General features: G+C 37.2%; 3 protein-coding genes across 4 annotated transcripts; 1 reads left to right on the top strand and 2 right to left on the bottom strand.

Annotated features, from left to right (window-relative positions):
• Positions 1–956: 956 nt before the first annotated feature.
• Positions 957–1,513, bottom strand: LOC111497011 (phytosulfokines-like). Its single transcript, XM_023147618.1, has 2 exons — positions 1,295–1,513; positions 957–1,198 (listed from the first exon to the last, which is right to left on the bottom strand). Exons 1-2 carry the CDS (start codon positions 1,427–1,429, stop codon positions 1,064–1,066), a joined length of 270 nt encoding a protein of 89 aa, XP_023003386.1. The 5' UTR covers positions 1,430–1,513; the 3' UTR covers positions 957–1,063.
• Positions 1,514–5,664: 4,151 nt separating this feature from the next.
• On the top strand, positions 5,665–6,904 carry LOC111496963 (light-inducible protein CPRF2-like). The gene has a single exon (XM_023147553.1). It carries the CDS (start codon positions 6,110–6,112, stop codon positions 6,716–6,718), a length of 609 nt encoding a protein of 202 aa, XP_023003321.1. The 5' UTR covers positions 5,665–6,109; the 3' UTR covers positions 6,719–6,904.
• A 2,879-nt stretch (positions 6,905–9,783) lies between these two features.
• On the bottom strand, positions 9,784–13,707 carry LOC111497251 (growth-regulating factor 1-like). Of its 2 annotated transcripts, none has more exons than XM_023147997.1 (4): positions 12,393–13,707; positions 11,804–12,028; positions 11,102–11,471; positions 9,784–10,758 (listed from the first exon to the last, which is right to left on the bottom strand). In XM_023147997.1, the coding sequence occupies exons 1-4, from the start codon at positions 12,790–12,792 to the stop codon at positions 10,044–10,046; spliced, it is 1,710 nt and encodes a 569-aa protein (XP_023003765.1). In that variant the 5' UTR covers positions 12,793–13,707; the 3' UTR covers positions 9,784–10,043. The 2 variants fall into 2 exon arrangements, with proteins under 2 accessions (XP_023003765.1, XP_023003766.1); XM_023147998.1 differs by having other exon boundaries at positions 9,784–10,728; positions 12,393–13,705.
• Between the last annotated feature and the right edge of the window lie 735 nt (positions 13,708–14,442).

Here is a 14,442-nt window from a genome sequence, read left to right as displayed (position 1 = left end):
ATTGATGATTTGTTTCTTGATATGCACGGTTACATACTCTAACAACACTATATATATATCGCTGTCAGCCTTACGGCTTTAAAACGCATCTATTAAGGAGAGATTTCCACATTCTAATAAGAAATGCTTCGTTCTTCTCTCCAACCGATCTGTGATCTTACAAACCATCCCATTTGGAGGCCCTAGCATCTTCATTGGCACACCGCATCCTTATAAGGAATAACTTCATTCCACTTTCCCACCCTTGTGAGATCTCACAATTCACCTCTTTGGAGGCTTGCGTTCTCACTGACACACCGCTCGTTATCTAACTCTGATATCATTTGTAATAGCCCAATCCCACCGCTAGTAGATATTATCCGCTTTGACCTATTACGTATTGTCATCCGTGTCACAATTTTAATATGCATATACTATGGAGAGGTTTGTACACCGTTATAAGAAATGTTTCGTTTCTTTCTCTAACCAATGTAGGATCTCACACATACGGGCAGATATGATCTTTGTTTAACCAATCTTATGAATGATATCGACCTTTCTAATTAACGCAAACCACACAATTATTGGGGATAAAAGTTGAGACACCCACAGACATGGGTGGCAGTCGAAGAGTGGTCAAAACAAAAGCAGCCCCACCCCATTTGCCTTTTCTTCTACGCTCATGTTTTAATTGCTACGCGTTGGAGCCACCAATGGCCGGCCACTTTGATCCACTTTGGCTAATTAGCGCTTGAAGTTGAAACCCGACCCCGAGGGACCATTTCCATTTATATCGTCAAATTGATCTCATATGCTTGCTGTCAAAAAGCTGCCTAAATCTTGCATGGCGCTTGGATCCAAATATCTAATCAGCCCCAACATCCAAATTTAACATGTGCTTCATTGTTTTTTTTTTTTTCACTCTTGGAATTTGTACATTAAAATTAAGCGCTGTAAAAGTTCATGAAAGGTGGCAATATGGTAGAGTTGAGAGAAGATTATTAATTCAACCCTAAAAGCCAATAGATAGCCAATGGATAGAAGTTTATATATAAGCCAATGGATAGGCAAGTATGATTTTTGACTATGGCTTATGCTTTTGAGTATACACATAATCTAAGTGGGCAGCTAGAGTTCGTCTGATCAAGCACTCTTCTTCCCCAACTCCATGGCACCTCTCATCCATCATCTCACTATCACTTTGATCTGTTTCCAACTCCTATAAAAACCCAATTTAAAAACATGTCAATATCAAATTGTTTACCAGAACTAAAAAGTTTAAGTTGATAAGTTATTGATAAATTTCTTAACGAACCTGATTCGGGATTTGGGTAGCTGGTGCATCGGATGAAACGGTGGGAACGGGGCGGGCAGCGTAGGCAGATGGGCTGTTGGAGAGGAGGAGGAGGAGGAAGATTAGGCAGAGAAAGGTGATGAATTTAGAAGCCATGCGTGGCTGTGGAAGTGAGTGTATAAAGGGATAGGAAGGAAAGGGGTTGTATATAAAAGGGGAAAGAGAGAGAGAGAGAGGGAGAATGGGCAAGCGTGTGAACTTGAAGAGGGTGCTACTTGGACTTTGTACGAGCAGCAGCAGATCATGGACCAAAATAAATAAATACAATTGAAAACAGGCACACAATAAATAAGAATGAAAGGTGGACGTGAAAGTTGACATTTCCAAAATCATAAATAAGAAGTAAATAATATAAAGGTATCCCTCCTTAAAATCACCAACATCAAAATAAAAATTTAACCCTTCTCACACTCCGATGTTGATGTGGATAGGATGGCCGAGTTCTAGGGACATTAAAGTCCTTCTAACGAGATCAACAAAAATTATGCACGATTCACGAGAGAAACAATCCAAGCCCACAGCTAACCTATATTATCCTCTATGGGCTCTTAGGGAGAGGTTTCCACACATTTGTAAAAAATGTTTCGTTTCACAATCCACACTTGTTCCTCATTTCAATCGAGGTGGAATCTCACACTAATTCTCACTTGTGATAGTTCGAGCCACCGTAGATACTATTCATTTTGGGTTGTTGCGTATCGTCATCAGCCTCACGATTTTAAAACGTGTCAACTAGGGAAAGATTTCCACACCCATTTAAGAAATGTTTCGTTCCTCTTTCCAACCAATGTAAGATCTCACAAATCCACCTCTTGGGGCGCAACATCCTCATTGGCACACCGACCCATCATGAGTAGATATTGTCCGTTTTTGCCCGTTATGTATCGTCGTCAATCTCATGATTTTAAAACATGTGAATTAGGTAGAAGTTTCCATACACCTATAAAAAAAAAACTATTTCGTTATTCTCTCTAACTAACGTAGGATCTCACGAGATCTCATAACATTCATATATTATAGACTTCATATCTTATATAGGTTGTCATCAATCGTGTAAGCCGACATGAAATGCTTCACGGGTTGTTTTTCATTCTCGGGACTATAATAACAACAAACTTATTTATTGAGTTAAAATTTAAAATTAGATACGTTGAAAATTTGGTGGGATGGAATGTATCCACCAACTACTTGGATTGCGGTGGCCGTGCAGACCACCAATTCTTTTAATAATTAAATTCATTTTACGTTCTTCAAATAGTTATAATCATATGCCAACCGGCAATTGGGTCAAAGTATGTGTGAACATGTAAAAAGTAGGTAGGTAACACTACTGATCCATAAATAAAAATAAATTTTAATTAATTAAGGTTAAATATGGTTTTACCTTAGTCAATACCCGTACACATTTCTTTGGGTAATAATAAATAAATAAATAAAACATTATCATAATTCTAATAATTCTCCCATTTAATTTAATTCCATATGGAAAAAATGTAATACCAAATAAATGAAAGACTTGACTATGATTAGTCTTTTCCGAAATAGAAGGCTGATTAGAGCAAAACCCGGAGAACTTTTTGTTTTTCTCAACAACAAAACACAATTAAATTCATGATGTTTTTTTTTTCATGTTTCCTGCGAGATTTTTAAGAATCTCGTGGGTTCCTTCACAGACAGGCTTCAAAGTTTAATGGTTCCCAGCTTTTAATCTTTGTGGACTCAAAAATTCAAGTTGAGTTGCAAAGTTGAAGAACTCTTGGTGTGTTCTTGAAATTTAAACCTGGTTCGGCTCTGTTCTTGAAACTTGAGTTTGTGGTTACAAAAAGTAATGGTTTGTGTATGAATATTCAAAAGTGAGTCAAAAGAAGAGAGCCGAACCAGTTTTAAACGCCTCTTCCTTTCCTTTTTCTGTTTGAACAACAAAAGGCTTCATCCTATCCAATGCATCTAATTCTCCTCCTAATTTTAACGAGGAGATATTGTCATTTTTTAGATTAGGACCACTATATTTTGATACGCTCAACCCAACTCTTTTAACGTGAGCAAATTTATTCCAAAATCTAAATTTTATTGGGTTTATGATGGACCACTGTATAGATTAATATTCATATATATATATATACACACACTTATTATATAATATTGTAGAAACAAAATATTATATGATGAATAATGAGTGTTGGATTCTAACCTTCTATAATTGAAGTTATTAATGTTTTGATAGCTACGTTGAAGTTTAGTGCACTTATATTTAATAAGGGTGATAAGCACTACTCCAATAAGAAAATTTAAAAAATAGTATACACCAAATGGAGATTTGTATACCCATATAGTGTTTGTCACATATCCTCTAATATTTAAATCATATGTGGGATGAAAAGGAATGAGGATTGTGATATTTACTACACTAACTTCCCTTTTCGTTTCAAGCTTTTGAATGATCGGCATGTCAAGGCCTAAATTGGGCTTCAAACTATTTATAGGATTCAGAATTTGGATGAGACATTTAATAGCGTTAGCATTCTCTATCATCTTACCTATTCTTTGCTTCTTAAGAGGAAAAACTATTCCCTCATACTAACACGGGCACCTAATGACCTGCACTCTTCTTCATCTTCCGCGATATGGCTACATTACTTACTCTTTACTTTTTAAGAGTGAAAACTATCCCGAGCACCTAATGACTCCGACATTCCCCTTCGTCTCTCACGACATGGTCACATTACCTACTTCTTACTTCTTAAAAGTGAAGACTATTCTCGTAGACTAATACGAGTACTTCCAGCATGTTTTGTCTTCACTCACATGCATTGCAAGAAAATTCTTAGAAGATCATGAAGTTCTTATTGATTGAAGCACGGAAAAGAAATGTACATTTTGCTAGTATAAGGAGTAACTTTCATTTCCTTCAAGATTTTCTGAGTCATCCTTTAAGAATTTTTTTAACCCTTTGGTTTTTTTTTTAAATTGTTTTATATACCAAGATGGAAGCAAAATAAACAACTAAAATTCAAGAAAAAAAGTAACTTTTGAAGGCTCTGATTTGTAAAGTTAAACTAAACAAAAGGCATTTGGGTTGGACCAATTTCATTACTTTGCAATTATTAATATTGATCTTCTTTATTAGCATATTACTATTGATTTGTTTATATATTTGATACGCTTACTTCATAGAGCACAGATCACTTTAATGCCACTCTGTTCGTATTAATAACTCCTACTTTATATTTTAATAAATCGTTTTTATGAGATGTCTTTCTTCTACGCCTTCCAACACCCTAAGTCTACAAGGAGAAATTTTTAAACTTTCATGAGAAATGTTTCGTTGTTTTCCGTTCTCACGCGTCTTTCCTTCTTTTAGCAGCTGAACTTGAAGGGGAACTGGAACCGGATTGATTGATTGATTGATGGTGGATGATAAGAGGAAAAGTAAAAGAGGCATGTGAAAAGAAGGCGAAGAAAAGCAAGATTGATGTACGAATGAGCAGTGAAAAAGTGGTAAAACAAAGACAATCACCGTATCATATTAAACCCATGAATGAGTGACGCATCAAAACTGGCCCTCTAAAGCCCAACCCCCCAACTGCAACTCCCAATATGAGTATCTCAATGGACAGAAACGAACACCTTTTTCCCCATTTTCGCACCACAAAAGCTCCTCCTGCATTTCTTACACCATATTTTCCCATGTGATATACCTCTGAATCTGTGCCCTTTTCCCCTTCCTTTGGAATTTAAAGTTAAAACCATCGCCATCCTCCTTCCTTAACGCCCTCTGCTTGCTACCCTCTTCAACTTTTTGTATCAACTAAAAAATTGATTAAGCTTGGAGTTATATTACACCAAACACAAGCACCCCTGCTTTAGTTACTTACAATGTTTCATTTAACTAAATTAGGTAAAAAAAACATCTTTATGGGCAGAGGGTATGCCGCCCACATGCGGCCAAGTATGGACGACCCCAACTTTGTGCTTTGCTATCAACTCCCAACCACTCCTTTTATAAAATTTGGGAATAACAGGGGAATCTTATAATGGTTGTTGTACTCCAACTCTTGCAGCTTTTTACAATTAAACTATATAATTAAAAATCTAAGAAAAGGTTTTATAAATTTTTATGTGCATGGAGTATTTAACAAGTAATCTCCCAGTTTTGGTCAATGGGCTTTTTAGATTGAGCAAATATTCTGCGCTTTTTAAAGTTCGAAATTTCTTGGTATTTAATTAATTCGAATCTCTCTCTCTCATTTTCTATCATTCTATGCAATAATGGGTTCATAATTAACATGAAACATTAAAGTCTTGACTTTAGGCTAAAATTATTCCCCGATAATCTAATAATTCATTTGTGAAATGACAGTTTAACCCTCTGGTTTCCAGCTTTTTACATCCAGGCGTCGACACTGTTGGATCATGTGGAAAGTATTGTTTTTTTTAAAATGAATTTAATTGATAAGAATTGGGTGTGACGTTAGTGTCGAATTAATTGTCGCCACGTGTCGTTGTGTGGGGACCCACTTTGGTTGTTTCTTCACCACGAAGCTAAATATCTATCACAAATGTCATGGACCCACTGGCTTTACACACTTCCACTACAAAGACGCTTAGAGAGCTAATTTCGGCTAATGACGAAACTGCCCTTATTGTTAAGTTAATTTTCGGAAATACCGCCATGAGTTTTGCAATAAATACAAGGCCTCTACGCTGCAATTCTTCCCTTTCCTCATCCCTCTCTCCTCCTTTATTTTGTTGAGCAAATTCTTTTTCCCTGTCGTCATGTTGTCCACTTTTCCAACCGGTTCTTCGTACGAGGCCATGCTGGAAAACCCATTTCCGGCTTTCGACAACGCCTCGACGCCGTGGGAATGCCACGACCACGACCATGACCATGAATTCTTGCCGGCTTTGTTCCAGATTCCGGAACAAACCGGATTGGACATATTCCACTCCTCAAAACCGGTGATTTCAAGTTCGAGTTCTGAAAACCGGGATGAACCAGAGGAAAAGATCGAGGTGATAGACGAGAGAAAACGGCGGCGAATAGAGTCGAACCGGGAGTCGGCAAGGCGGTCCCGGATGCGAAAACAGAAGCACTTAGAAAACTTAAGCAACTTGTTGAACAAGCTGAGAGTTGAAAACAAAGAGCTTTCAAAGCGGTTCCGGTTCACGATGTACCAGGCGAACCGTATACGGACGGAAAACGACAATCTCCTGACAGAACACGAAATTCTGCGGCGGAAACTTTTGTACAGCCGAGGAGAATTAATTTCCCGACATTTCCAACGACGACAATTCGGTTACAACGAACAACAACAAATCCCCGCGCCGACTCTCTCCCAATCGCAATACATCTTTTATAACAACAAAAACTTCATTAATTGCTAAAACCGACCAGACCATTATAAGGACCAAATTCTCGCCACTTCTGTGTGTCTCTGGTGTGTATAAACTAAAAGAAAGCTATATATTGGTGGGGTTTTACGCTGTTTTTTAAGCAACTAGTAGTGTGTAAAAGAAGATCGGCGACTAGCTTTATTACTAATGCCTATGCATCAGTTTTTTCTGCTTTCTCCTTTCCTTTTCTTTTCTTTTCTTTTATAGCAAATCAAACTTGGAAATACATGGGGCCAACCATCATATCAAATTTTGATTTATTTATTTATTATTATTTTTTTGGAACATAAGACAAACTTAGGCTTATTCATGATAATCAATCATCTAGAATTTTTTATTAAGATTAAAGTTTCCATTCCTCCCATTTTTTATATGTTGTGATAGATAAAATAATTTTAAATTTTTTAAACATATATTGAAATTTTACTTGTATTAAAAAAAATATTCATAATACAAATTTGTAAGAGAATGACGATATTCTAACATGTTGGCTATGACTCGAAATTTTATTGCGTATACATTCAATATCATTTTCTAACTTTAATTTGAACCTTTTCTCTTTTTAATCTACGACACACTTCTTTTTACCCCCATCAGTTTTGTAGACTACATATATTTAATATTATTTGCTATTAATTATATATGATTTGGTCAGCACAAATGGTTACTTTTTTAAATTCGTGAATAATTTAAGAGACTTTTAAATTAAATTCAATAAAACGCAAAAACAAGAGGTTGTTTTCTTCTTTTTGTTTTTGTTTTTTTTTCTTTCTTTTAATAGTCACTTTCCTCAAATTTTATATATATATATATATTTTTTTAATTTCATCGCGTATAAAAATGATTAAAATATCCTCACACTACCTCATCCAACAACTAAGTCGGCTACTCTTGCAACACCACTCTCACCACTACCATCAATTGACAATACCCTTATAAGAAATGTTTCGTTCTCTTCTTCCAATGAATGTAGTATCTCACATACATTAATATTAACATTCATTTGTTCGGTAATAATGCACGCTCTTGCTCTAGTTCAACATTAATATAGTTTATAATTGATATTACCTCCTTTACCACCCTCAATTATTGAGCAATCTATAAATGATTGGTAAGCCTCATCATTTTTCCATTTAACTGGGCCCTTCCTTTTTTTCTTTTTCTTTTTCTTTTCCAAGAACAAGAACAGCATCTTTCCCAGATTAACCATGAGATGATGCAATGAAATCCAAAATTTGAAAGCTGTATTTGACCCACGTGACGCTGCATAATTGGGCCTGAGTTTGCGAGGCCCAGCCCGTTAGTATCCACTAATGAAGCTTTTGTTAATAATTATGATTATTATTGTGATTATTAGAGGGGATAGAACAGTGAAAGTAGTTTCTACTTCCAACTAAGCACACGAATGCTATGCTTGAACACACTCGCATCTCTAATTTCACAAGAATCAAAGCTCTTACAAAGAAACCCAAACAACTTACTCTTCTTCACAACCATAGCACCACCTCCTTTACTTCCCTTGGCCACCAATTTCCCTTTTTGTACACTCTTGGTACACTCCTTATACGCCTCCAGAAAAGGGTCCTCCTCCCCTCGGCTTCCCTTGGTGGAGGCTTTTCTAAGAGAACATGGCTGCACCCGGCACGGCGGCGGCGGAGGAATCTTGCCAACGTCATCAAATTCAGAATCTTCATGAACAGAGTGTAAGGGCAGAGGTTGAAGATCTGGGAAGCAGATTTTCTTGGAAATCCCAGGCTTTTCCTCCCATGAAAAGGGAACGTTTCCTCGAGAATACAGTTTTTTGTGGCTCATAATGTAATTGGGGCTCTCAGATGAGCCTCACATATAGTTCTTATAAGGAGTTGGTTCTGAGATGATGTCTTTATTATTAATATTCTAAGTAATGGGGCGTCCAATTTTGTTCCTTTTCAATAACTGAATCACTTTTCTGCCATCCCTAAGAGATAAACTATTAATGTTCATTTTATTTTATTTTAGTAATATATGTTTTTTATTTTCTCTCTTTCTAATTAACTTTACTTAACTCATCCTATTTTTGTCAAATTATTGAAATGTTTGTTTTATTTATAGTGATTGATATTTAACTTCGCTTAATGGCTCAACTTTCTACTATTGTTGCACTAAAATGGCTTCTTTTCTTGGATTTTAAGGTACATCTTTACTTACATCAACTAATAATCAACAATAATTTGGTTCGGTAGTGTTTTCTTTTGTAGGGTGAAAATGAAGAGTTTCTAAAAAAAATGACATTTTCTATTTTGAATTAATGATTTTTCAAACTTGGTTCAATTGACAAATTAAATACGGATGAGAATTAGTCAATTTATGTTTATAAAAATAAAATAAAATAAAAAAATTGAAGGGATTAAGGTAATATTATTATGAGACGAAAATGGAGAAAACTTTGTTAAATACAAAGCGTTGCCATTAATTTGGGAATATAATAGGGTTGATTAAAAAAAAAAAAAAAAAAAAGGGGCTTAATTGGAAACCTGATGTTTGAAGCATTGTTTTCCAATTTGACTGTTAATGGATTAAATTATAAAATACACATGTAAGTAAAAGGAAAAGAGTTGGAAGGTAATGGGATGTCCAGGTTAATAGTAGGTGGGGGCATTAATGGAAAGATAATGATATAAAATAATATATTACGTTGAAACCAAGGTGGGGCAAGGGATCGCTTTCGGGACAATTATTCAAAGAATTAGGCTAAGAATCATTCATGGGTTGGCGGCTGTTTGGTTGAATGTTTGAAGGGGAATTAGTTAGTGGCAGCTGAGAGGTAATGGGTTTTAGCGTAAGATGCTACGCAATGTCGCGTAAGGCCCTAGTGGCTTGGGCGTTGAGGCAGGCCTGGTGTGATGGTATGGCATGGCATGGCGCTAGTGGGTGATGGAAAGTGTTCGACTGCGACACAAGCATGAGGCATCTCGATGACCACGCACACAAGCATGAGGCAGATAGCACATCCGTAATAGACTAAATCAGACAATATCCAAGCATGAGCAATTATGATTAACCCACATGAAGGGGAAGAAAACAACCGTGAATTCCCTATTGGAGTTATAATTAAGCACAAGTCAATATACTTTTGAAAATCAAACAAACAAAGAAATCAGTTGGAAAAAAGAGGTAAAAAAAAAAAATAATATATTAGAGTGAGCTGGCAAAGCAAATGGAACAAAATTAAAAAGAAAAAGGTCCCGACTTCAATCCATACTTGCTTCCCATTTTTCTCAATCTTTTCCTGTTCACCATTTTTTGCATTCCTTCTTTACCAATCTGCCTTTTTCTCTCAACTGCTGTTCGACAGGGAACAGAACGTCGCCTTTTGCAACACACCGGTAGGCGATGATCCGAGCTGACCACCATCCCATCCTTCAGCCAACAGGTTCAGTGATGGTGGCACTTTACTTTCCTTCACACAGCTGTTGGCGTTTGTCAATGCCTCTCCTAGAGGACCCCCCATTGAACCTCCCCAAGACATTTGCTTTTGAGCTACCTCACCATCATTCCTGCTTACCCCCAAATTCATGTCCATTGGCTCAACCTCCTCCTTCGACAACCTGAGTGGGGATTGAACTAGCTTCTCCTGGGTTGGTGAGGATGATGATGACGAGAAATTCGACATTGGTATCGACATGGAGAGCTGTGTCCAATCCGACTTAAATTCTTCTGGCCAGGTCATGACCGAACGACTCGACTGATCCTTGGGCCAGTCTTCACAGAACTGTCTAAGTGGATGTTGGGCTTGGTCTTGAGTTTCCTGGTCGTTGAAGATTAGGAACGAGTCGAAGTTCTTGGGATTGGCATAAGAGCCCCTTTGTGAAGGATTTAGGAGGGAATCAGTGGAAACAAGTCCAAATTCAGATTGTGTGGATTCTCCTAATGAAATCTCATGTTTTGCACCAGATTTATCACTAGATGACATAAGGTTGACGGTGGAAGACATCATTGAGAGGCCCCCAGGCTCCTGGATTCTGCTACACACAGTTTCTTTGTTTAGCAACCTCGAAATGCATAAAGTATGCAAAACTGAGTTGATGATGGCCAAAGGCCCAGTAATAGGGATATAATTTTAATCCACAAATGCTTTCAACACAACTATTGTATTCAAAGTAACTGAAAATGATAGCAATATGATGATATCTTCCAGGAAAAGGAATCCTAAGCTTCAACTAAGATGATAAGTCACTATCACTAAAGCAAAGATGAAGCCATGGGGTCTACCATAAACCTTAAAGCAGAGTAAAAGGAAGTTAGGAGTTTGAATTTAAGTTTGTTCTAATCATTCTAATCAAGATCAAACACACAGAAACACAGCTCTTGTTGTGTGGAGTGAAGAAACGTTACCTGTTGACAGGGGCGTCAACACCAGGATTGGAAGCAGCACCGGGATGCAAACTCTTGAGTTGGTGTTGGTGTTGAATGATAGGGAGGTTATTGTTGGATGCACCGCCGCTGGGCATCACCGTTGATGACAACGATGTAGTCATCGTTGCCACCATGGCTGTTGGATTAGTGGTCCCAGGGACGGAATGGCCAGTCTGGCCTTCCACAGGCTTTCTTGAACGATGGCGGCCCCTATTTATATGCCTTTCACAATACTTCTGATCAGCAACGGCATCTCTAGAGCACCGCCATTTCTTTCCATCGGTTCGACGACATCTTCCCGGTTCAGGATCAGTGTTGCCAGAGAAACCCAAATGAAAAGAACCCCACCCTACAGTACATTGATGAAGAAAGACACCAAAGATATATAGAATGTGAGAGAGATAAAGAGACAAAAGACAACTCAGATAAAGGGAAAAGCATGAAGCATATATATATATATACTCTGCCCGCAAAACCAGCATATATTCTACCAATTATACTAAGATAACATGTGATGATGAACAAAAACACAACAGAACTTCCAGATTTTTTTCATATTCCAATACACATTTTCGAAAATGCAGGCATATCCATATGCATATGAATAAACAATAAGAAACATAAGTTGTGAAAAGCAACATAGTAATTGATTAACATGTTAAACAGAAATAAGAAGCTTACTTGTGTTTGGAGGCAAGGATCCGGCAGAAGAGCAGGTCAAGCCATAGGGATATAGAGATTTCTTGAGGGGAATGAGCAAATTAGAAGGAACAGGCACATTTGAAGAGAGGTATTTGTAGATCAATGCCTGATGTTCAAGCTCAATCCATTGAGATTGTGTAAATGGTGCTCTAATCCCAGCTACAGCCCCATGCATGCTACCACTATAGCTTCCAGAAACACATCCTGCACACCAAACCAACAAAACCTTAAACTCACTGCTGAGCTGATGTTTCTATAAACAATAGTGAAAGTTTGGTAAATATATTGTGGACCCTCTTCAGATTCTTCAACAGTTTTTAGGTTTCTAGTCTAAGACCTGAAAACTTTCACCAAAACCACAGGGATCCTAGAAATGAATCAGTAAAACTAGAGCTATCCCCAACAAGTCCAAAAATGAAATTTGGGGAGAAAAGCTATATGAGCAAGCCCCACCTTCTCACGTAATGTAAACTTATCAATAAAAGGCAATGGCAATCCACTCAACCAGAACTCAAGAAATAGGGAACAAAAGAAAAACAGAGAAACAAGTAGAGGCATCATTCATTACCTGTATTTCTAGAGTAGGGTGAAGATTTGTGTTGATGGTAAGGGTAAATGGAGGTTTGGAGATTCCTTGCAATCAGCTCAGAGTCTTTAGTCTGCAAGGAAGTGTCAGATTTGAGTGAAGAGAAGCTAAGCATGTGTTCCTTTTGGCGGCCATCAGTAGAGAGCAAAGCATTAGATCTCAGCAAAGGGAAGCCTTGATGAAGCGGCATTGTCTTAGAAGCGGAGAGAGTGGTATCAGTTTTGGGAATCTTGGAGTTGCTCCAGTCATCATCATCAACAAACCCAGATCTATCCTGCTTAGAGAAAGCAGATCCAAGAGATTTGAGCTTAGTTTCAGGGTAAGGAGAAGGGGCATCGCTAGAATCCACAAAACTATCCAACCCCACTACCCCAAAGTCCATTCTAGAGAAAACCACCAATCTACAAAAGCTCTTGTAAGCATTAGTTCATAAAAAAAGATGGGCAAAGAGGAGAAGGTTGAAGAAGATGGAAAAGAGGGAGACAGAGGCGCATCTTGAGGTTGGGTTGGGTTGGGTTGGGTTTAGTGTACTGTGAATAAGGAACTGATTTTTAAAGGGCTGAAAATAATTGCAGAGAGAGAGAAAGAGAGAGAAATTGAGAGAGTTGAAAGTTGGGAACAGACAAAGGTAGGAGTACCAAAAACACTCGAGCTTCGCAGACAGGCTACCACAAATTTATCCCTTTTTTTCCCTTCTTCCCAACAAAATTTTCTTTTTCATAACACAAATTAAATGAACACAACCAAATGAATCCCCCGGACACCCACATGAAAAAAGGGAGAAAAAAAAAAAAAGAAGGAAAAGAAAAAACCCCTCCATTCATTCCATTGTTGGGCGCTTAGTTAGTGATTTAACTCAAGAAAGATTGATCCAACACAAAAAGCAGAGTGGGTAGCTTGAAGGTAAGGCCAGGCCAGGGATACTCAAAATCAATCCTGGTCAAAAGATGTATGAAGAGTAGCAGTTGAGTTGATATGAAGATCAGAATCTGGTTTGTTAAACGCCTAATAAGTTGAAAACCCAAATTCCCCCAAAAGAAAAACACAATCTTTTCAAAGAAATCAAACAAGTGGGTGAGATGATGATGAGAAAGTTGTTAAATTTGGGTTGCAAAGGTTTGACGATGGGTCTTGTCTGTCACCACTTGGGGCACAGCCGGGTGGCGTGTGGTTGCATGAACGTTACAAGATTGATGCATTGCCACGTGACCACACCAACACCGCTGATGTTGGGCCCGCTGTCCCTTTGAGATATTCCTTCCACCCCTGCTACTGCTTGCTTGCCACCAAGCTTTCTCCCCCAACCACCGCCTCCCTCCGCCCTCTCTCCCTTCTCTCCAATTTATTTCATTTTCAAAGGTTCAAGCTTTTTCATTTTAAGTGTGTTTGAAACTCGATGCAAGTTTGAAAATTTGTAATTGGAACTTGGAGTTTCCAAAAATATATATCTTTTGCTTTTGCAATATGAGGGAAATGATGGTGCTTTTGAATCAAATAATTCCCATTTCTTCACTTGAACCGAAGTATATATGGAAATTTGTTTCATTTTTGTTCCTTTCTTTTTTTTATTTTTTATGAATGTGTGGATGAAATACAAGCGGATATATTTTAACTTCATCAAAATCTCTAAATAGGAAAGTTTTGCACGAGAATAGATGTCAATATAAATACAAATATGGTATATGTACCTAACAATTAATATGACAACTTTAGATAATCAGATATAAACTTGAACATATTTTTGTTACTCTTTTAAGAATTTTCCTATAAATATTTATTATTAAAAGGAAAACAAAGGTAATAAAGGTAATGAATGAATGAAGTAAATTAGTATATGAATGTTATATTATCATAATATTTCTAATCATGGAAATAGTTGTGAGAATGCTACAAATATATGGGTGAACAAATGGTTGTTTTTTTTACTCAAAATTATAATTTAATATGTGCAGTTGTTAAAGTACAACAATTATTGAGATCCATTGACCAGTAAAAGAGTGGGTGTGGTCATTATAAATAACTTTGACTCTAT

The sequence above is a fragment of the Cucurbita maxima genome, unplaced genomic scaffold, assembly GCF_002738345.1.
Source record: "Cucurbita maxima cultivar Rimu unplaced genomic scaffold, Cmax_1.0 Cma_Scf00023, whole genome shotgun sequence".
NCBI lineage: Eukaryota > Viridiplantae > Streptophyta > Magnoliopsida > Cucurbitales > Cucurbitaceae > Cucurbita > Cucurbita maxima.
The sequence above is the reverse complement of the archived record's forward strand: the minus strand, read 5'-3'. Positions and strand labels throughout refer to the sequence as shown.